We start from the raw sequence: 24,335 nt of genomic DNA on the forward strand, positions 1-24,335 counted from the left end.
ATCCATAAAATTGTATTAATCTCTCTCATCACAGCTTCGAACAATCTTGTTCACATACATTTACATCAGCCATTAGTCTCTACGGGTATATAACATTTACAATGTCACTGTATGATCTTACCCTTGTACTGCTCCAAGGGTTGGGTAGGTTACTTTTTCAATGTAATCCGTTAGAGTTACTAGTTACCTGTCCAAAATTGTAATCAGTAACGTAACTTTTGGATTACCCAAACTCAGTAATGTAATCTGATTACATAAAGTTATTTTTAGATTACTTTCCCCTTAAGAGGCAATTGAACATCTATTGCAGGATAAATAAACGTTAAAGTTTACATAGCTGGCCATATATGGATGTACAATTTCACTTTATGGGCTGGTTATGTAGGCTTCTTCTAACCCATCGCTTTTTACTACCTATAATAATACAATTAAATTCTATCTTTACATTAAAAACCAGTCTATCAGAATTCCAGTCATTCCAATAAATGTTATACCCCTTCATCTTCAAGAATAGGACTTGGAAATATGGTATATATAGATTAGCCAAGTTGTTTTACCTGAGTATATCCCCAAAACTAAGGATTTATTCATCTGTTATTTATGATTTTGTTGTCATGGAAGACTGATTGGACTCATTGATTCGAGTTGAAAAGTAAATGCTGCGCTCATGGAGTGGCATGCTTTGAGAACTACTGAAAAGTGCTATTAACATGTGAAAAATTGATGCCATATGCTGCATTTGCTATAGGCCTATTGTTTAACTTTTTGTTCATGCCTATTTGATATCTTGATAATATGCAGCTGTTTAAAGGGTAAATCCAAAGATGAAACAATAACAAAACGGTCGCCCCGACCTCTGCTTTGGTAAAAAGCCAGGATGGGCCTGGAGTAATGTAGCCACTCTGAGATGAATAGACAGAGCTATAGATGCAAGGATCCATGATTTCAAAATGTTTGTTTAAACAACGTTATAAATTAGATATACACTACCGTTCAAAAGTTTAGGGTCAGTTAGAAATGTCCTAGTTTCTTAAAGAATAGCACATTTTTTGTCCATTAAAATAACATCAAATGTATCCGAAATACAGTGTAGACATTGTTAACGTTGTAAATTACTATTGTAGCTGGAAACGGCAGATTTTTTATGGAATATCTACATAGGCGTACAGAGGCCCATTATCAGCAAACATCACTCCTGTGTTTCAATGGCACGTTGTGTTAGCTAATCCAAGTTGATAATTTTAAAAGGCTTATTGAGCATTAGAAAACCCTTTTGCAATTATGTTAGCCCAGCTGAAAAATGTTGTCCTGATTAAAGAAGCAATAAAACTGGCCTTCTTTAGACTAGTTGAGTATCTGGAGCATCAGCATTTGTGGGTTCGATTACAGGCTCAAAATGGCCAGAAACAAAGAACTTTCTTCTGAAACTCATCAGTCTACTCTTGTCCTGAGAAATGAAGGCTATTCCATGCAAGAAATTGCCAAGAAACTGAAGATCTGGTACAACGCTGTGTACTACTCCCTTCACAGAACAGTGCAAACTGGCTCTAAACAGAACAGAAAGAGGAGTGGGAGGCCCAGGTGCACAACTGAGCAAGAAGGCAAGTACATTAGTGTCTAGTTTCAGAAACAGACACCTCACAAAATAGTACCCTCAAAACACCAATTTCAACAGTGAAAAGGCAACTCCAGGATGCTGGCTTTCTAGGCAGAGTTCCTCTGTCCAGTGTCTGTGTTCATTTTGCCCATCTTAATCTTTTCTTTTTATTTGCCAGTGTGAGATATGGCTTTTTCTTTGCAACTCTGCCTAGAAGGCCAGCATCCCAGAGTCACCTCTTTACTGTTGACGTTGAGACTGGTGTTTTGTGGGGACTACTTAATGAAGCTGCCAGTTGAGGACTTGTGAGGCATCTTGTTTCTCAAACTAGACACTATTGTACTTGTCCTCTTGCTCAGTTGTGCAATCTGATTACAATATTTTTGCTGGTAACGTAATGGATTACAGTTACGCATTTTTTTGTAATCCCTTACATGTAACAGATTACATTTTACTCCCCACCCTTGAATGCTCCTATATCATCATCACCTGATGCTTCTTCCCAGACCCTGAGCTTCTATCTCAGCAATTTCAAAGCCTGAACTATGCCCAACCTCACTCCTCCCTGAGATGATCAAGATAAGCCTGTACCAATATAAAAGACTGACAATTTAATTGTTAGAACATGATTATTTTCTATTTTCATCCTTGTATTCCTTGTAGTGGGATGTTTGTTATACCAGTCTCAGCATAGACCTATAAATCAATGATAAAGTCAAAAGATTGCAAAAAAAAAATCCCTTTAATGGGGCTGTTACGTTATTATGGACCCTGTAGTCGGGAGGGTAAAAGTACCAGAAACAACCACCAGGCAAGTATCGGGTCTGGAGCTTAACATGGTAAAATGCAGCACAACAAAGAGCCATGAAGGTTAAAAAAAAGAAAAAAGGTGGTAAAACAAGCCAGGGTGGTGTTCAATTGGGCATATAGAATCAAAAACATTTGCAACAGAAAACTAAAATGGGTCATATTACACCTAGTACTAACATACTGTCCATTTCACTTCAACAGAAGTGTGCAGCTAATTCATTGGAAATGTATACTGCACCAAGACCCCATTCTGACTTTGTCCATCAGGGGGAGGAATACAATGAGAACATTCTCACAAAAAACACAATACAATCCTACACAGTGAACTAAATGTGTGTGTGTGTGTGTGTGTGTGTAATACAGAGATAATCTGAATAATTAAATACACGTACAGCAGGAAACATCATGACCGCAGGGCCACAGATTCACTCATGGCGACTGATGCGCATGCTGTTCATCCAAGCATTCACACAGAACAGGGTATAAACCCACAAGTTCCCAGGGTAGGTAATGTTTTAATGGCATTCTTTTAATGACCACACATTATTCATAATAATAAACAAATGTACTTGCACAACTGAAAACTCCAGACACTGTCCCATCAACCTTCAAAAGGTGGACATTTCATAATGGTATGATTGCTGGCACACACATTCACAGGGGCTAGCAATGCACACAGAGATCAGAGGGCAGAGTGGAAAGGGCAACAGACAGGAAATAGAGAGGAGGAACAACAGACAGACATCTTACAGTGACAGGGGGCATAGAAAGGGTTCAAGTCAAGGAGGAGATCACAACCACATTCTGGTCAATAGTAACATTTCCACTATACTGTGTAACGTAATGAAATACATTTTCCCTAATTAGAATTACAGACATCCACTCATGATCGATACTAAATTGTCCTCACGAGAACATCCTGTGGAAATGTCACTTGAATACCAACTAGTCAGTTAATTATCAGCAACTATGGAAGGGAGGGGATGGAATGGATCGAAGGAGAAAAAATACCACCTAGCGCACAGGAAGTGGGCCAGGGACAGAAAGCCTTGGAGGACAGAAAAGAGGGAGAGAGTTGAGGAGGACAGTATGAGAGGGTGAATGCAGCAAGGGAAGAGGTGAGAATGTAGGACAAAAACGACAGGCCGCTAGAGAACAGATTATTCCTGATGAGGCCTTAATTGAGCATGATAATGGCACAAAGAGACGAGCGATGAGGAAGAGATTAGAGAACAAAAGATCTGAAACTAGTAAAGAATGTGGGGGGGGGGGGGGGCAGTGGGAAGGGGAGTGGCTAACTCTAGCTAAGACTATCAGGGGTTAGGAGGAGGTGTTCTCAGGGTTGGGCCTCTCCCCCCTCGCTGTCCTGCTGGTCGCTGGTCCACAGGGTCAGGTTGTCCCGCAGCAGTTGCATGATGAGGGTGGAGTCCTTATAGGAGTCCTCGTTCAGATTGTCCAGGTGTCCGATGGCCTCATCAAAGGCCTCCTTGGCCAGCTTGCAGGCCTCCTCGGGGGCGTTTTGGATCTCGTAGTAGAACACAGAGAAGTTGAGGGCCAGACCTAGGCGGATGGGGTGGGTGGCCGCCATGCTCTTGCTGATCTCGTAGGCCTCCTTGTAGGCTCCCTCGGAGGACTCCACGGCAGAGGTCTTCTTCTCGGCCGTGGCCACCTCGGCCAGGTAGCGGTAGTAGTCGCCCTTCATCTTCAGGTAGAACACCTTGCTCTCCAGCTGGTCTTCTCCGCAGCTCTTGATGAGGAACTGGTCGAGCAGGTTGAGCACGTCCTGGCAGACAGTCTCCAGCTCCTTCTCGATGGTCTCCCGGTAGGCCTTCACCAGCTCCAGCTTCTTGTCGTTGCCGTCGGCCATGGCCCTCTGCTCGATGCTGGAGGTGACGCGCCAGGAGGACCGCCGGGCCCCCACCACGTTCTTGTAGGCCACGGAGAGCAGGTTGCGGTCATCGTTACTCAGAGGCTCACTCAGCTCAGTCACCTGGTGAGGACATAGAAGTGTTGCAAAGAATGGTGTCAGGATGTGAAAATGCTACCGTATCATAAACCTTCCATTGATTATTTTTTTTTTACCATTGACCTAACATTCCTATCCTGAATAAAAGCTCTATAAATTGACCAATGACAAAGGTGTGACGTTGCAAGGTGCATGCATGCCTAGCTGGAGAAAGCCTAGACTGTGCTGTGTTTGTGGCTGAAGCTGTGCTTGATTCTTAACTGTGAATATAAAACCCTATTTTTTTATATAAAGGTGCTTGTCTTATGCCTTTTGAGAAACAGGCTACATTTAAGTCATAAGCAGAATATGTATCCATCATCGTCGATCCATCAAACTGCAGCCATTTCCACCCTTGCAGACAGGTCTGTGGGTGCGTTAAAGGAGCAAAACCTGGTCGCCTATAAACTTCCTGCATCATATTTGTTCGTAATTTAAGAAATTGTACCTCTGTCTAGCATACATTTGACGACTATTCTGTATATTAGTCTATTACAGGAAAGGTAAAACCAGCTTTCAAGCTTGGAATATCTAGTTTTATTCAATCGGCCCAAAGTGCTGTAGTGAACGAACGCACCCAACGTGTGTCCCTGTTCAGCCTCTAGGCTAGTGCTGCATCATAGACAAGCCGTAGCCACGAAACCAGACCACCACCAGTTTCATTGTTAGCTCAGCTAGCCCTTTAGCTACCACATTCACTTCTAAAAAATATATGGCAAAATAATATAGCAACAGAAGCGAAATAGCCAACCTTGGTATTGTGTGCACCAGGTTTCACATTGATTTATGATATTGCACAGAATTCTGGAAATTATTTATTAGATTAAGACGATAATCCCAGTTACTATAGTTAGTTAGCTAGTTAGCAAGAGGCTACATTGTCTGACTAGTGAATAATGTAATAATATATTACTTTTGTTACAAACTGATATGAATTACTGTCACATTTGGCCATTCTTCTAAGTGAGCTGCATTGCACATTATGCAAAATGTTGTCTACCTGTTTCATCGCTGAGGCCATGTCATCGTACCGCTCCGCCTGCTCAGCCATACGGGCTCTCTGGATCAGTTGCTCTCTATCTGCCATTGTCGCGGTTGATGTGCCGAAGGTCGGGAAGTCAGTTCCAAGATAAGGGAGGCTATTGACGATAGCTAGGTGTATTCGAAAGCAATGTGTATTTTCCCGATGACGTCCTACGATACACACAGCACATCAAATGTCACTGCGGATTATCTCTAAAAACCCACGTACAATACTAGCGAAACAATACGCTTTTTAATGCTGCCGAGGCGCAAATTAGAATTAAGATAATCAGTGGCTCCCCTCCAAACCTCGCTCCAACCCCTAACAGACTCTATCTCAACAACCGGTGGCTAACTAGCTACTGCGGCCTCCCACTGCTATCGACATGGGGTGCTGTTCCAAGAGTCCTGTCTATCCGGGGCGGGGGGTGAAGGCTGCTGCTGATATTTCAAGATGACGTCACTTTCTAAAAATAGACGTAAGCTGCAGGCGTGCACCTGCGCAGTGCAACGTACTGCATCGGTTGCAGCAACTGAGAGCGCGTGCGTGTAGGGTTGCAGCTAGCGTGACCTCACAAATGGCATACAAGGAATGGTTCCAAGCATAGTAGGATGGAGATGTGAACATATAGGACATAAGCAGTGCCTTCCCTTACATCTACCCAGTCCCAAAGCCATGATAGCATTTATGCCAACCGCTGTAATGTACAAAACATGACACTGAAAGGTGCAGAAGACCTCTGTGTTGCTGACAAGTGTTCCCTCCCCTCATCCCTAAAAGAAAATCACTCCCCATTCCAGCGTTGCATCATCTCTTCCCGGTAACTGGGCAGGAGTGTGTGACACACTTCTGTATATTATCAGGGATGTGATATTATTTCAAGAATGTAGCAGAACATCTAGCTAGCAGCAGTGTTGGGGAGTCGTGAGCTAAATGTAACTAAAATATAAATGCAACAGGTAAAGTGTTGGTCCTATGTTTCATGAGCTGAAATAAAAATATTGCAGAAATTTTACATACACACAAAAAACGTATTTCTCACAAATGTTGTGCACAAATTTGTTACATCCGTTAGTGAGGATTTCTCATTTGCCAAGATAATCTACCTACCTGACAGGTATGGCATATCAAGAAGCAGATTAAACAGCAAGATCATGGGCTCCTGAGTGGCGCAGCGGTTTAAGACACTGCATCTCAGTGCTAGAGGCATCCCTACAGACCCTGGTTTGATTCCAGGCTGTATCACATCCGGCCGTGATTGGGAGTCCCATAGGGCAGCGCACAATTGGCCCAGCGCTGTCCTGGTTTGGCCGTCTTTGTAAACAAGAATTTATTCTTAACTGACTTGCCTAGTTAAAAAATGAAACATTACACAGGTGCACCTTGTGCTGGGTACAATAAAAGGCTGCTCTATAATGTGCTGTTTTGTCACGTGCCACAGATGTCTACATTTTTGCAATTGGCATGCTGACTGCAGGAATGTCCACCTGAGCTGCTGCCAGAAAATTGAATGTTAATTTCTCTACCATAAGCAGTCGTTTTAGAGAATTTGTCAGTAAATCCAACCGGCCTCACAACCACAGACCACGTGTAACCACGCCAGCCAAGGACCTCCACATCTGGCTTTTTCACCTGTGGGATCATCTGACACCAGCCAGCCGGACAGCTGATGAAACGGAGGAGTCTGAAATAAAGCCCCCCCTTTGTGGGGAAAAAGTAATTCTGACTGGTTGGGCCTGGCTCCCCAGTAGGTGGGCCTATGTACAATTTGCAGACTGCAGCAGGTTGGTGGTAGTTGAACTAAATTCAAATCTAGGGAGTGTTTATTACTTTTTTGCCATGTAGCGGTGTAGCTAACTGAGATTCCCTCAAAATCTCAGTTAGTTCGTAGCAAGTTAGGAGAATTTAGGTTAAGGTTGGGACAAGGATTAGGGAAAATGGTCTCCTAACCTTTTACAAAGTAACTTTAGTTAAACTATATTTTTCTTAAGGGTAGCTTTAGTGTATCTTAACGTCTTCCAGTGTGAAGTAATTGGTAGCTTGGTAAACTATATTATCATAGTAGCTTCCCCAACATCAGCTACCAGTCACTGAGAAGGGAAACTAGCATTATATTATCCCCATGCAATAAAACATCCTGAACAAACCCCAAAACCTCTTGATATTTATTTTGTATTCATTTCTGCAACAAATTAATTCTCCTCAAAGTTTTACATTTCACTAGTATCACTGCCTGGTATGGCAACTGCACCGTCATCAACCGCAGGGCTCTCCAGAGGGTGGTGCAGTCTGCCCAACGCATCACCGGGCACAAACTACCTGCCCTCCAGGACACCAACAGCACCCGATGTCACAGGAAGGCCAAAAATATCATCAAGGACATCAGCCACCCGAGCCACGGCTTGTTCACCCCGCTATCATCCAGAAGGCGAGGTCAGTACAGGTGCATCAAAGCAGGGGCCGAGAGACTGAAAAACAGCTTCTATCTCAACTGTTAAATAGCCATCACTAGCCAGCTTACACCCGGTTACGCAACCCTGAACATTAAAGGCTGCTGCCCTATATACAGTTGAAGTCGGACGTTTACATACACCTTAGCCAAATACATTTAAACTCTGTTTTTTCACAATTCCTGACATTTTGTCCTAGTAAGAATTCCCTGTCTTAGGTCAGTTAGGACCATCACTTTATTTCAAGAATGTAAAATGTCAGAATAATAGTAGAGAGAATGATTTATTTCAGATTTTATATCTTTCATCACATTCCCAGTGGGTCAGAGGTTTACATGCTAATGGAGTGTATCTGGTAGCGTTGCCTTTAAATTGTTGAACTTGGGACAAACTTTTCAGGTAGCCTTTCACAAACTTCCCACAATAAGTTGGGTGAATTTTTGCCCATTCCTCCTGACAGAGCTGGTGTAACAGAGTCAGGTTTGTAGGCCTCCTTGCTCGCACACACTTTTTCAGTTCTGCCCACAAATGTTCTATATGATTGAGGTCAGGGCTTTGTGATGGACACTCCAATACCTTGACTTTGTTGTCCTTAAGCCATTTTGCCACAACTTTATGAAGTATGCTTGGGGTCATTGTCCATTTGGAAGACCCATTTGCAACCAAGCTTTAACTTCCTGACTTATGTCTTGAGATCTTGCTTCAATATATCCACATCATTTTCATACCTCATGATGTCATCTATTTTGCGAAGGGCACCAGTCCCTCCTGCAGCAAAGCAACCCCACAACATGATGCTGCCACCCCCGTGCTTCACGGTTGGGATGGTGTTCTTCGGCTTGCAAGCCTCCCGCTTTTTCCTCCAAACATTACAATGATCATTATGGCCAAACAGTTTCATCAGACCAGAGGACATTTCTCCAAAAAGTACCGTAGTCTGGCTTTTTATTGGTGGTTTTGGAGCAGTGACTTCTTCCTCGCTGAGCGGCCTTTCAGGTTATGTCGATATAGGACTCGTTTTACTGTGGATATCAATACTTTTGTACCGGTTTCCTCCAGCATCTTCACAAGGCACTTTTCACACCAAAGTACGTTCATCTCTAGGAGACAGAACGCATCTCCTTCCTGAGCGGTATGACGGTTGTGTGGTCCCATGGTGTTTATGCTTGCGTACTATTGTTTGTTCAGATGAATGTGGTACCTTCAGTCGTTTGGAAATTGCTCCCAAGGATGAACCAGACTTGTGGAGGTCTACAATTGTTTTTCTGCAATCTTGGCTGATTTCTGTTGACTTTCCCATGATGTCAAGCAAAGAGGCACGGAGTTCAAAGGTAGGCTTTGAAATACTTCCACAGGTACACCTCCAATTGATTCAAATTATGTCAATTAGCCTATCAGAAGCTTCTAAAGCCATGATGACATTTTCTGGAATTTCCCAAGCTGTTTAAAGGCAGTCAACTCAGTGTATGTAAACTTCTGACCCACTGGAATTGTGACACAGTGAATTATAAGTGAAATAATCTGTCTGTAAATAATTGTTGGGAAAATTACTTGTGTCATGCACAAAGTAGATGTCCTAACCGACTTGCCAAAACTATAGTTTGTTAACAAGACATTTGTGCAGTGGTTGAAAAACGAGTTTTAATGACTCCAACCTAAGTGTATGTAAACTTCCAACTTCAACTGTACAGACTTGGAATTACCGGCCACTTTAATAATGGAACACTAGTCACTAATAATGTTTAAATAAAGTTTACATACTGCTTTACTCATCTCATATGTAAATACTGTATTCTATTCTACTGTATTTTATTCAATAACATCTGCTAAATATGTGTATGTGACCAATAAAATGTGATTTGATGTAGAGGCATATACCAGGTTCAGATTAGTTATTTTATTATTCACTTGATGTGAAGAAAAAGTAGCAGCTTAGTAGCAGGACCAGAGGAAGCAGAGTCTCTGCTCCTCATGCATAGTCTTCATGTTAACTGTCATAGCACTTGTCCTGCCACAGATGGGACATAGCACACTTATACAAGGTGTTGTCGAGGAGAATTCTTCCCAAAAACCTCAACACTGCAGCCACTGCATTCCCATTTCAATAGATTTGTCTGTCTCTCTTTCTCAGTTTCACCTCTCCATCTCATCTTCATGGAGCACTAGCGTTCATTTTCTCCTGGCAGCTGTCCCAAAAGTTCACCAGCCTCTTGTCTTTGTTGGCGCAGAAGTCAGTGAAGTCTCTGAGCAGGCGGTCAGCCAGCTTCTCATCCCCAAGCACACCCGTCCTCCAAGCCTTGGTCAGCATGGTATTGTAGGCCCAGTAGTAACCCACCAGCTCTTCCGAGCCAAACAGGCCCTGACTAGCTGATGCTGTTGAATTCCTCCTCCTCCGCTGCTGCCCGCTAGAGTACTTCCTCTTGGAGTAGGGCAGCTGGAGGAACACTGTGCCTAGAGAGGGAGGTAGAAGGGGAGCAGGGAGGACAAAAATAGAGAATGAGGGGCAGGAGAACAGTAGTGTGAGGGAGGGTGTAAGCAATATCAAAGGGCATATTGGAAAAAAATGTGTGACAGAATTAGAAATTATGCTCATCTTTATGTTAATATGTGCCTACCTGTTACGTGGATGTATTGGGGTTTGTTCTCTGACGGGAAGTTGAAAGCAGAGGCAGAAAACTTGTCTTGGACAAAACCGAATCTGAGCGAGAGAGGTAAGTGAGAGAATCTTTGGATAAATACCTAAACGCCCTTTGCAGCACATATAGTGCCTCAGAGTTTATTTATAGACATCTCCATCCCATGTTTACAGAGAACAACAAAAAAGTTTCACTGTCACACACCAGATAGGTGGAGTGAAATGTGTAGTTTTACAGGGTCAGTCATAGTAGTGCGTCGCCCCTGGAGCAAATTAGGATTAAGAGGCTTGCGCAATGGTTTTTCACCTTGTCGGCTCGGGTATTCGAACATGAAACCTTTCGGGTTACTGGCCCAACGCTCTAACCGCTAAGCTACCTGCTGGCCTCTAAACTATGTATAGAGAATCACCTACCGGTATAGTATGGCTTCCTGAAAGAGCTGCATTCTATCCCAATACGTCTCTGGTTCAAACCCTGTCAAACAATTATCACAGGGGAATAATATTGACAAGCATGAACACCCAGCAACACCCAAGTTGTTTATGCTTATGCCCCTGTACATTTACTTACAATCTATGTTAAAGACAGATGCTCTATAAAATGGAGACAAATTGTGTATAGTCGTGGCCAAATGTTTTGAGAATGACACAAATATTAATTTTCACAAAGTTTGCTGCTTCAGTGTCTTTAGATATTTTTGTCAGATGTTACTATGGAATACTGAAGTATAATTACAAGCATTTCATAAGTGTCAAAGGCTTTTATTGACAATTACATGAAGTTGATGCAAAGAGTCAATATTTACAGTGTTGACCCTTCTTTTTCAAGACCTCTGCAATCCGCCCTGCCATGCGGTCAATTAACTTCTGGGCCAAATCCTGATTGATGGCAAACCATTCTTGCATAATCAATGCTTGGAGTTTGTCAGAATTAGTTGGTTTTTGTTTGTCCACCCGCCTCTTGAGGATTGACCACAAGTTCTCAATGGGATTACGGTCTGGGGAGTTTCCTGGCCATGGACCCAAAATATTGATGTTTTGTTCCCCGAGCCACTTAGTTATCACTTTTGCCTCATGGAAAAGTGCTCCATCATGCTGGAAAAGACATTGTTCGTCACCAAACTGTTCCTGGATGGTTGGGAGAAGTTGCTCCCGGAGGATGTGTTGGTACCATTCTATATTCATGGCTGTGTTCTTAGGCAAAATTGTGAGTGAGCCCACTCCTTGGCTGAGAAGCAACCCCACACATGAATGGTCTCAGGATGCTTTACTGTTGGCATGACACAGGACTGATGGTAGCGCTCACCTTGTCTACTCCAGACAAGTTTTTTCTGGATGCCCCAAACAATCGGAAAGGGGATTCATCAGAGAAAATGACTTTACCCCAGTCCTCAGCAGTCCAATCCCTGTACCTTTTGCAGAATATCAGTCTGCCCCTGATGTTTTTCCTGGAGAGAAGTGGCTTCTTTGCTGCCCTTCTTGACACAAGGCCATCCTCCAAAAGTCTTTGCCTCACTGTGCGTGCAGATGCACTCACTCCTCTTGCCTGCTGCCATTCCTGAGCAAGCTCTGTACTGGTGGTGCCTCGATCCCGCATCTGAATCAACTTAAGGAGACGGTCCTGGCGCTTGCTGGACTTTCTTGGGCGCCCTGAAGCCTTCTTCACAACAATTGAACTGCTCTCCTTGAAGTTCTTGATGATCCGATAAATGGTTGATTTAGGTGCAATCTTACTGGCAGCAATATCCTTGCCTGTGAAGCCCTTTTTGTGCAAAGCAATGATGACGGCACGTGTTTCCTTGCAGGGAACCATGGATGACAGAGGAAGAACAATGATTCCAAGCACCACCCTCCTTTTGAAGTTTCCAGTCTGTTATTCGAACTCAATCAGCATGACAGAGTGATCTCCAGCCTCCTCGTCAACACTCACACCTGTGTTAACGAGATAATCACTGACATGATGTCAGCTGGTCCTTTTGTGGCAGGGCTGAAATGCAGTGGAAATGTTTTTGGGGGATTCACTTTGCAATTAATTGCAATTGATCTGATCACTCTTCATAACATTCTGGAGTATATGCAAATTTCCATCATACAAACTGAGGCAGCAGACTTTGTGAAAATTAATATTTGTGTCATTCTCAAAATTTTGGCCACGACTGTACAATGACAGTGGTGTAAAAAGCTCCTAGTGTTTCCTCACCCTCAAACAGGTTGTCGCTGCCGTCCCTCAGCAGACGGTGGATGTGGAGAGGGATGAAGAGCTGGGCCCGCAGCGGGTCACCATATAGGTAGGAGGGTAGGGCAAAGGGCACCTCCAGGACGGGCACCAACAGGAACCCACAGGAGGCAGCCTTTCTGTGCCAGCCTTGGACCTGTCGAGATGGGAGTATGGTGGAGAGTCCAAGATAGACATGGTGGAGAGTCAAGATAAAGATGGGTCTTGTTGTCAAACTCTCTCGTCCAAGCAAGCATACTGTCATGTGTAGTGTTGTGATGTCGGGAATTAGTGAGCTGTTTTGAGACCTTATGGTTTAATTATTAGCTGGCATGCCTTGTATGACATCCTGAAATATTTAATTCAGCCGTTTACTACATATCTGTGGCAACATCAAGAAATGTGTCAGTAGGTCTTAAAAAGATCTTACATTAAATCATTCTGACAGGAAGTCTTAGTCTTAGTCTTAATGTGTCGAGTGCTGGACTAACTTTTTCCACTGGTGGCACTACCAAAGTTTTCGGTCGATGGCACTAGCACATGATTTGGTCGCACCAATTAAAATTGGGCCGTTTTTTTGGGAAGCATTTAGAAATGTAAATTCAAACAGAGCATGATGAATGAACTGCGCATCGCAAACATTCAACCAAGACTTCGGACCAAACCTTTTGAATACCTGGTTTGCATACCCATTGCTGTTTGAATACATTTTTCTAAAAGCACATTGTGAACCAAAAACAAATGTGACCAGATAACAAAAAATTCACTGGCACCCTAGCGACCAATAAAACATTGTCAAGTCAAAGGGTCGCAAATGCGAGCATTTTGGTCACAGTTTGAAGTGCTGAGTGTCTCTAGTGAGTCAATGGACATTCCCCCTCTGTCTGTCTTTGTCTTACCATCTCAAAGAGAACAGCTGCAGTGACGGCCATCCAGTGCAGCTTGACCTCGAAGGCAGCGTTGAGGGAGAAGTTGCCATGGTAATAGCAGCTGCACCACTCGGTGCGATCGCTACGATTGTTAACGTCCACATCCAAGGTGGCTGTCTTCTGCTCTGGTACAGTGGCAGCTGAGGAGAGATACAAGGAGGGAGGGGAGCGAGAGAGCAAGGGAGTAGAGGGACAGGCCCAGAGATCAGGCCCAAAGGGAGAGATGGTTGTAGAGATGGACAGGCAGGAAGAGGACATTTACATGGATATTATGAGATTAAGAGGGTGAGAGTTGTTGGGAGTATACGGCACAAATGTTTGTGATGGAGTTAGAAACGTCACAAAGAATGTTAGTAAGTTATCGAAAGTCAGTGAAGCCACAATATTCAACCATAGCATCCTCTCTTGCCCTGAAATACCTCTTATGCTCAGAATTTCTCTCCAGGGTTGGGTCAATTCCATGTCAATTCAGGAAGTACACCGAAATTCCAATTCAATTTCTCTTCAACACCTTTCAGTTAGGACAATTTGGAATTTGTTTTACCTTCTGAATTGACTGAAATTGAAATGGAATTGACCCCAAACCTGTTCTGTACTGATTATGTGCTAATGATGCATACATTTAGAATGCTACTCCAAATTACATCACAATTCTTTAGAAATCATGATTTGTTTGTCCATATGGTTATTTAATTCTGAAAAGGTGAGTGTGTTATTTTAAAAAAAATAGGCCTATAGGTTTTAAATTACCAGTACACTGTTAATCACTGGAGACAACACAAACATGGTCATCAAGACAAACATACGCATACAATAAATTATGTCTACAGTTAGATTTTGGTGTCATTGTTTCATGATTTCCTGGAGAGGAACCATTGAGTTTATGTATAAATGACTTTATTTTAAGGTACTGCATTATGATTCACAACTCGTAATCTCACAGAAATGTGTCCAAATAAACCAGATTTTATGGGAGAAAAGTTTAGCATTTATGTTTTCAGCAATGTTGGGTATAATGACCATATCTGTTTTCTGAGCAGATGGGGGCATAGCCTACAGTTGGAGGTGTTTCTCTCCCAGTGTTAGACATTTTCATGGCAATAAGCTGGTTTATATAAACCAGAAATCAATTCCAAACGCATCAGTAATTTAAAGGGGCAATCCTTATTTGAAACAATTACAAAGAGGTCACCCTGCTTTGGAAAAAGCTGAGGGATGGGCCTGGAGAAATGTAACCACTCTCAAATGAATAGATAGAACTATGGATGCAAGGATTGACCATCCAAGATATACAAATGATAGTTTCAACCATATTTTGAGGCTATACAGTGTTTTTTACAAAACAAGCTTATATTTTGGGTTCTCATGGGGTATGACAGTTGAACTAAGCATGAGTCATTTAGAAGTGATATTCTTCGAAATGCACTTCGAAAGTGGCAGCATAAACAGCATAAATAGCATCAAGTGGCAGCATAAACAGCATCAAATCACAGTTAGAAAAATCACAGTGAGACAGAGAAAGAAGGATTGGTCAAGAATCCCTAAACGCATTAACATTCTCACAACATTTTATAGATGAAACGCATTAAACAGTATAGAGACAGAAAGCAAAGAGGACAGTGCACTGCACACCACTGCACTACTGTACACAGCCACTGCTACCACAGCATGCACTAAACACTACCACACCAACTAGTTCTCTAATTGGACGGAAAAGAGAACTACCACACCGATTACTGCTCTAATTGGAAGAAGTAGATGCAAATCACATCCATCAGCGATCTGATTGGATGGAGTTGTTTTCAAATCAGTCAACAGTGGCACGAGTACTACCATTAGATGTAATATGTACTGTACTTTACATACTGACATGCCAATTCAAGCTCCAATTGGAGGCAGAGGGGGTTGGGATGCGAATGGGAAGAGGTTTAGGTGTGCCACCAACCCAAGCTCTGCAAGCTGGAGTAGATAGATCACCAGCAATCACATGCAGCCCTGTTGCTGCCCGTATGGGGGATGGGTACTGAGGTCCAATGCCTTGTGTCACACAGAAGGAACAATGTCACCAGGATAATAAATGACTTAAATGTAAATGTAAATAATTATTAGTTCAGATGGCAAGTCATTGATTCAATGATGTGAGAGCAACATTGTGATGGTGAGAAATTCAAGTCATGGAAAGTACTTAATGAGTCAAATTGGCATTAGTATATAATGAATCATAGGCCAATTATTCAAACCTAAGAATAAATTAGTGAGTTTGATGGTTTTGATGGATGTTTGTAAGTTCCCTGAATGCCTCAATCAACTAGAATAGAAGCTCCTCAGTTATGGAATGGTAAGTTAGAGATCAGCTTTTAACAAGTTGCTAATGATTTTTGGGAACTTATTGTCAACAATACAAACCAAGTTAATGGAAAAATGTCTAACCGGATCTCAACCAACCATGTCCCAATCTGATGACCAAGTTAGCACCACTTCATATTTGCATACAGAGGCATGCAGGAATCTTGTCTGGTGGCTCTGTGTGACACCTGCTATGGGACCCTCCCTCCCAAACCCCTGAGGGCCTGTTCCAGGGTGTGTGTCTGACTGGAAGGGACGGGGGAGGCATGCTCATTCTGATTGTGGGGGGAGATGCCCATTTTGGGGTGGGGTTAAGGTGGGTGGGCTGAGGCTCAGCTCTGGGGGAGGAGCAGCCTGTGTGTACCTAGCAGTGCTGCGGCCTGGCTGCGTCCTCCAAAGCTGCGGCTGAAGGAGCTGTGCCTACTTGCATAGGAGGCGGGCCGGCTGGGCAGCCAGGGCAGAAGGAAGGCCGGGAGGTCACAAGTTCGACGCTCCTCCAGGACGAAAGCCACCTCAAACCACTTCCTCTGAAACAGGGCAAAGTCCTCCAGGGCTGCCGTTGACCAGCCCTGTGCCACAGGAGGGGGCAGCTGGGATGTAGGGCCTGGAGTACAGTAGAGATGGAGAGATAGTTGTATGGTTATTATTGAGTCTGGTTAGTTGTTCTCGAAATGAGAACAATCAATATGACTGAGAATCAATGACTGGAAAGAAGTCAGTGTGTGGAGCAGGCAGGGTTGGGGTCAATTCTATTACTATTCAGAAAGTAAACCAAATTCCAAATTTGCTGCATTGAAAAGCAAAAAGAATTAGAATTTCAGTGCACTTCCTGAATTGGCTGGAATTGAAATGGAATTGACCCCATGTCTGGTGGGCAGCATGGAGGACTACCTTGTCCTAGGAGAGCAAACCAACATTTTTTAAAAATGATACGTTTTCAGATTAGCTTTGTGCAGACTACGTGTCGCTCTAACCTCGCTCACCGTCTTTCTCTGCCACTATCCTGTAGAAGTAGAAGCCATAGACAAAGGTCCTCATGGCATCCCCCGATGCATGGGTAACCAGGCCCTCATCCAGCATCTTCTACAGAAACACAGGGGACACAGCAACACCGTTAAAAACACAAACACACAAATGCTGGCTTCACTACATACAGTGTGTATCCGGCACATGCTTTAACAAAACCAGATAAACATATACCTACCTGCATGATGTCGACAGCCATGCCTTGTGTGGCCACACCCTCTACGTTGTTGACCAGCCAATGGACGATCTCAGCACTGATGAAGCAGTTAGGGGGCAGGCCCTTCTGCTCAGGTAGAAGCTGCACACCTGTTCTATATATATCACATAACAGAACAGAAGCTCAAACACACCCATCTAACTGCAGGGACAACAACAAACCACAACTAAAACACTTGAGGTATGTGTTGTGGTGCACGCCAACACACACATGTTTTAACATCCTTGTGGGGACAAAACAATTGATTTCCACTCTCCTAACCTTAATTCTAAGCCTAAAAAAGCTTTTTTTTTTCTCTTTGGGGACCGGCGAAATGTCCCCACTTGTCGGAATTTTCCTGGTTTTACTATCCTTGTAAACACACACACACACACACAACACACACACTCTCTTACGTGGGGTGTTTGATGGCCTCTAGTATTTCCATCAGGGTGGAGGATGAGGACAAACATAAGGCTCCAGTACCAGACTGTCCACTGTAAACTCACAGACATAAGTCTGGTTAACTATGACTAATGTCATCATCGTTAACATAACACTTTCCAATTAGAAACATTTTGAACACTATACATCTGAAAAACAATATTTCTTTCCTCACCTGGTTTCTGTGGCTAAGCTGGGTCCTGTATCCCCTGTTGCCTGGGCTGCAGCCCCACCGGTCGCCACCACCCCAGCCCCTACCTGACCACCTTTGTCTGTGGCCCCTCCTTCAGCAGGATCTGTAGAAACCTACAGGCCAATCACCATAAGTTAGAATGAAGTCAATCTCAGGCCGTCACTATGCTGCCTTCTATGTATTTCATTACATATCAATCACCTCTGGTCTCATGATAGTTAGATACTGAAGAGGATAACTCGCATCTGAGATACATTACCTTGGTTGACTTGGCTTAAATCTGCCAGGTACTAGTGTAATGTGTGGTCTCTTCACAAACAACAATGATGTGTCTATGGTAGACACATGCAGACATGCAGATTTCATGCCAGAAGGACAGTGCAGGATGCAAGTTAACAAAATAGCTACAAGGACTGAGTTTACCTTGTATCTTTATTGACCTATGAATGTGCACACGCACAGGGCCCTACATAAACTTACACACTGTCATTCCAACACACACACCCACTCCATCATTTGCTCACACACACATAATATGCACATACATTTACACTGACTCTACAAACCCGCACACCCACTCACATGTCTGCTGCTACTCTGTTTATCTATTATCCTGATGCCTAGTCCCCTTACCCCAATACATATCTACCTTCATCACGCCAGTATCACTGTACAGTGCATTCAGGCCACTTGAATTATTTCACATTTTGTTATGTTACAGCCTTATTTTAAAATTGATTAAATATTTTTTCCCTCATCAATCTACAAACAATAACCCATAATGACGAAGCAAAAACAGGATTTTAGAATTTTTTTCAAATGTATTAAAAACAAAACACAGAAATACGTTATTTACCTACGTATTCAGACCCTTTGCTATTAGACTCAAAATTGAGCTCAGGTGCATCCTGTGTCCATTGAACATCCTTGAGATGGAGTCCACCTGTGGTAAATTCAATTGATTGGACATTATTTGGAAAGACACATAGCTGTCTATATAAGCTCCCACAGTTGACAGTGCATGCCAGAGCAAAAACCAAGCCATATTGTGGAAGGAATTGTCCATAGAGCTCTGAGACATGATTGTGTCGAGGTACAGATCTGGGGAAGGGTACCAAATCATTCTGCAGCATCATTGAAAGTCCCCAAGAACACAGTGGCCGCCATCATTTTTAAATGGAAGAAGTTTGGAAGCACTAAGACTCTTCCTAGAGCTGGCCGCCCAGCCAAACTGAGCAATCGGGGGAGACGGGCCTTCGTCGGGGAGGTGACCAAGAACCCGATGGTCACTCTGACAGAGCTCCAGACTTCCTCTGTGGAGATGGTAGAACCTTCCAGAAGGACAACCATCTCTGCAGCACTCCACCAATTAGGACTATATGGTAGACTGGCCAGACGGAAGCCACATCTCAGTAAAAGGCACATGACAGCCCGCTTGGAGTTTACCAAAACACACCTGAAGGACTCTCAGACCATGAGAAACTAGATTCTCTGGTCTGATGAAACCAAGATTCAACTCTTTGGCCTGAATGCCAAGAGTCACATCTGAAGGAAACCTGGCACCGTCCCTACGGTGAAGCATGATGGTAGCAGCATCATGCTGTGGGGATCTTTTTCAGTGGCAGGGCCTGGGAGACTAGTCAGGATCGAGGCAAAGATGAAAGGAGCATAGTACAGAGAGATCCTTGATTACAGGCAACATCCTGCCGCTTTCAAAGAGCGGGACACTAATCCGGATGCTTATAAGAAATCCCGCTATGCCCTCAGATGAACCATCAAACAGGCAAAGCATCAATACAGGATTAAGATTGAATCCTACTACACCGGCTCTGACGCTCGTTGGATGTGGCTGGGCTTGAAAACTATTATGACTACAAAGGGAAACCTAGCCGCGAGCTGCCCAGTGAAGTGAGCCAACCAGACAAGCTAAATGCCTTTTTTGCTCGCAAAGAGGCAAGTAACACTGAAGCATGCATGAGAGCACCAGCTATTCCAGACGACTACGTGAACACACTCTCCGTAGCTGATGTGAGCTAGACCTTTCAACATTCAAAGCTGCGGGGCCAGACGGATTACCAGGATGTATCCTCAAAGCATGCGCAAACCAATTGGCAAGTGTCTTCACTGATATTTTCAACCTCTCCCTAACCGAGTCTGTAATACCTACAAGTTTCAAACAGACCACCATAGTCCCTGTGCCCAAGAAAGCAAAGGTAACTTGCCTAAATTATTACTGCCCCGTAGCACTCACGTCGGTAGCCATGAAGTGCTTTGAAAGGCTGGGCATGGCTCACAACACCATCATGCCAGAAACACTAGACCCACTCCAATTCGCATAGCACACCAACAGATCCACAGATGACGCAATCTCAATCCACACTGCTCTTTCCCACCTTGGCAAAAAGAACACCTATGTGAGAATGCTGTTCATTAACTACAGCTCAGCTTTCAACACCATAGTGCCACCAAAGCTCATCACTAAGCTAAGAAACCTGGGACTGAACACCTCCCTCTGCAACTGGATCCTGGACTTCCTGATGGGTCGCCCCCAGGTGGTAAGTGTAGGCAACAACACATTTGCCACGCTTATCCTCAACACCGAGGCCCCTCAAGGGTGCATACTTAGTCCCCTCCTGTACTCCATGTTTACTCATGACTCCAACACCATCATTAAGTTTGCTGACAACACAGTGGAAGGCCTGATCACCGACAACAATGAGACCTGGCAGTGTGGTGCCAGGACAACAACTTCTCCCGCAATGTGGGCAAGAGAAAGGAGCTGATTGTGGACTATAGGAAAAGGAGGGCCGAACAGGCCCCAATTAACATTAAAGGGGCTGAAGTGGAGCGGGTTGAGAGTTTCAACTTACTTGGTGTCTACATCACCGACAAACTATTATGGTTCAAACATACCAAGACAGTTGTGAAGAGGGCACGACAACACCTTTCCCCCTCAGGAGACTGAAACAGCTGCAGAGAGCATCACCGACATCTGACCGTAAGGTGCTGCAGAGGGCATTGCGTATGGCTCAGTACATCACTGGGGCCAAGCTTACTGCCACCCAGGACCTAAATTCAGCAAAAGAAGGACCCTGTCGTACAAAGATAATTTGTAAAAATCCAAATAACTTCACAGATCGTCATTGTAAAGAGTTGAAACACCGTTTCCCATGCTTGTTCAATGAACCATAAACAATTAATGAACATGCACCTGTGGAACGGTCGCTAAGACACTAACAGCTTACAGACGGTAGGCAATTAAGGTCATAGTTATGAAAACTTAGGACACTAAAGAGGCCTTTCTACGGACTCTGAAAAACACCAAAAGAAAGATGCCCAGGGTCCCTGCTCATCTGCGTGAACGTGCCTTATGCATGCTGCAAGGAGGCATGAGGACTGCAGACGTGGCCAGGGCAATAAACTGCAATGTCCGTACAGTGAGACGCCTAAGAGACAGGCGCTACAGGGGACAGGACGGACAGTCGACCGTCCTCGCAGTGGCAGACCACGTGTAACAACACCTGCACAGGATCGGTACATCCGATCATCACACCTGCGGGACAGGTACAGGATGGCAACAACAACTGCCCGAATTACACCAGGAACGCACAATCCCTCCATCAGTGCTGACTGTCCGCAATGGGCTAAGTGAGGCTTGACTGAGGGCTTGTAGGCCTGTTGTAAGGCAGGTTCTCACCAGACATCACCGGCAACAACGTTGCCTATGGGCACAAACCCACCGTCGCTGGACCAGACAGGACTGGCAAAAAGTGCTCTTCAATGGCGGGTCAGGGTTTTGTCTCACCAGGAGTGAAGGTCAGATTCAAGTTTATCATCAAAGGAATGAGCTTTACACCGAGGCCTGTACTCTGGAACGGGATCGATTTGGAGGTGGAAGGTCCATCATGGTCTGGGCCGGTGTGTCACAGCATCATCGGACTGAGCTTGTTGTCATTGCAGGCAATCTCAACACTGTGTGTTACAGGGAAGACATCCTCCTCCCTGATGTGGTACCCTTCCTGCAGGCTCATACTGACATGACCCTCCAGCATGACAATGCCCCCAGCTATACTGCTCGTTGCGTATGTGATTTCCTGCAAGACAGGAATGTCATTGTGTTCTGCCATGGCCAGCGAATAGCCTGGATCTCAATCCCATTGAGCACATCTGGTAACTGTTGTATCTGAGGGTGAGGGCTAGGACCATTCCCCCCAGAAATGTCCAGAAAATTGCAGGTGCCTTGGTGGAAGAGTGGGGTAACATCTCACAGCAAGAACTGGCAAATCTGGTGCAGTCCATGAGGAGGAGATGGACGGCAGTACTTTCAGCTGGTGGCCACACCAGATACTGACTGTAACTTATGATTTTGACACCCCCCCTTTTGTTCAGGGACACATTATTCCATTTCTGTTAGTGTCATGTCTGTGGAACTTGTTCAGTTTAAGTCTCAGTTGTTGAATCTTATGTTAATACACATATTTACATAAAAAAATAAAACGCAGTTGTCAGTGAGGACGCCCCCCTGAGTTTATATAATAGGCGGCGTCAGAGGAAAGCCCATAAAATTGTCAGAGATTCCAGTTACCAAAGTCATAGGCTGTTTTTTCTGCTACCGCACGGCAAGCGGTACCGGAGCACCAAGTCTAGGACCAAAAGGCTCCTTAACAGCTTCTACCCCCAAGCCATAAGACTGCTGAACAATTCATCAAAAGGCCACACTGACTACTTACATTGACCCCCCTTGTTTTTACACTGCTGCTACTCGCTGTTTATTATCTATACATAATCACTTAACAAATTACCTCGACTAACCTGTACCCCCACACATTGACTTGGTACCGGTACCTCCTATATATAGCCTCGTTAATGTTATGTAAATATCTTATGTTAATTTGATATATTTTTACTTTAGTTTATTTATTAAATATTTTCTTAACTCTTATTTCTTGAACTGCATTGTTGGTTAAGGGCTTGTAAAGTAAGCATTTCACTGTAAGGTATTTGGCACAGGTGACATAACATTTGATTTGATGAAAACCTGCTCCAGAGCGCTCAGGACCTCAGACTGGGGCAAAGGTTCATCTTCCAACAGGACGACGACCCTAAGCACACAGCCAAGACAACGCAGGAGTGGCTTCGGGACAAGTCTCAATGTCCTTGAGTGGCCCAGCCAGAACCCAGACTTGAACCCGATCAAACATCTCTGGAGAGAGCTGAAAATAGCTGTGTAGCGACAAAGGAGTGGCTTGGGGACAAGTCTCTGAATGTCATTGAGTGGCCTAGTCGGAGCCCGGACTAGTCGGAACCCGATCTAACATCTCTGGAGACCCCTGAAAATAGCTGTGCAGCGACACTCCCCACCCTACCTGACAGAGCTTGAGAAGATCTGCAGAGAAGAATGGGAGAAACTCCCCAAAAACAGGTGTGCCAAGCTTGAAGCTCCATACCCAAGAATACTCAAGGCAGTAATCGCTGCCAAAGTTGCTTCAACAAAGTACTGAGTAAAGGGTCTGAATACTAAAGTAAATGTCTTTTTTTCCCCCATTTGCAAACATAAAAAAAAAAAAGTTTTTGGTTTGTTATTATGGGCTATTGTGTGTTAATTGATGGGGGAAAAGAAACAATTTAATCAATTTCAGAATGAGGCTGTAACTTAAAATGTATAAAAAGTCAAGGGGTCTGAATACTTTCCGGCTGCACTGTAAATATGGCATTGGACTTTTTAATATTTAATGTACAGTACCAGTCAAAAAATTTGGACACACCTACTTATTCCAGGGTTTTTCATATTTAAAAAAAATATTTTCTACATTGTAGAATAATAGTGAAGGCATCCAAACTAAGAAATAACACATATGGAATCATGTAGTAACCAAAAAAGGGTTAAACAAATCTATATATATTTTACATTTGAGATTATTCAAAGTAGCCAACCTTTGCCTTGATTCCAGCTTTGCACACTCTTGCCATTCTCTCAACCAGCTTCATGAGGTAGTCATGTGGTCATCCTGTCTGGGTTGGCGCCCCCCCTTGGGTTGTGCCATGGCGGAGATCTTTGTGGGCTATACTCAGCCTTGTCTCAGGATGGTAAGTTGGTGGTTGAAGATATCCCTCTAGTGGTGTGGGGCTGTGCTTTGGCAAAGTGGGTGGGGTTATATCCTTCCTGTTTGGCCCTGTCCGGGGGTGTCCTCGGATGGGGCCACAGTGTCTCCTGACCCCTCCTGTCTCAGCCTCCAGTATTTATGCTGCAGTAGTTTATGTGTCGGGGGGCTAGGGTCAGTTTGTTATATCTGGAGTACTTCTCCTGTCCTATTCGGTGTCCTGTGTAAATCTAAGTGTGCGTTCTCTAATTCTCTCTTTCTTTCTCTCTCTCTGAGGACCTGAGCCCTAGGACCATGCCCCAGGACTACCTGGCATGGTGACTCCTTGCTGTCCCCAGTCCACCTGGCCGTGCTGCTGCTCCAG

At 44.0% G+C, this 24,335-nt stretch overlaps 2 protein-coding genes across 6 annotated transcripts in view; both read right to left on the minus strand.

Annotated features, from left to right (window-relative positions):
• Positions 1-2,902: 2,902 nt before the first annotated feature.
• Positions 2,903-5,862, minus strand: ywhah (tyrosine 3-monooxygenase/tryptophan 5-monooxygenase activation protein, eta polypeptide). Its single transcript, XM_029653376.2, has 2 exons — positions 5,413-5,862; positions 2,903-4,397 (listed from the first exon to the last, which is right to left on the minus strand). Exons 1-2 carry the CDS (start codon positions 5,497-5,499, stop codon positions 3,744-3,746), a joined length of 741 nt encoding a protein of 246 aa, XP_029509236.1. The 5' UTR covers positions 5,500-5,862; the 3' UTR covers positions 2,903-3,743.
• A 3,906-nt stretch (positions 5,863-9,768) lies between these two features.
• Positions 9,769-24,335, minus strand: part of depdc5 (DEP domain containing 5, GATOR1 subcomplex subunit) — a 32,709-nt gene continuing 18,142 nt past the window's right edge. For 3 of the 5 annotated variants that reach the window (XM_029653385.2, XM_029653398.2, XM_029653407.2), the window contains 10 exons: positions 17,853-17,983; positions 17,650-17,730; positions 17,216-17,348; positions 16,986-17,094; positions 16,376-16,615; positions 13,636-13,805; positions 12,722-12,893; positions 10,936-10,996; positions 10,502-10,584; positions 9,769-10,337 (listed from right to left, as the gene is read on the minus strand). In XM_029653385.2, the coding sequence (XP_029509245.1) occupies positions 10,039-10,337; positions 10,502-10,584; positions 10,936-10,996; positions 12,722-12,893; positions 13,636-13,805; positions 16,376-16,615; positions 16,986-17,094; positions 17,216-17,348; positions 17,650-17,730; positions 17,853-17,983 (1,479 nt within the window). In that variant the 3' untranslated portion in view covers positions 9,769-10,038. The remainder of the gene's footprint in view (positions 10,338-10,501; positions 10,585-10,935; positions 10,997-12,721; positions 12,894-13,635; positions 13,806-16,375; positions 16,616-16,985; positions 17,095-17,215; positions 17,349-17,649; positions 17,731-17,852; positions 17,984-24,335) is intronic. The other 2 variants (XM_029653390.2, XM_029653400.2) reach the window with 2 other exon arrangements.

Source organism: Oncorhynchus nerka, linkage group LG4, assembly GCF_034236695.1.
Source record: "Oncorhynchus nerka isolate Pitt River linkage group LG4, Oner_Uvic_2.0, whole genome shotgun sequence".
NCBI lineage: Eukaryota > Metazoa > Chordata > Actinopteri > Salmoniformes > Salmonidae > Oncorhynchus > Oncorhynchus nerka.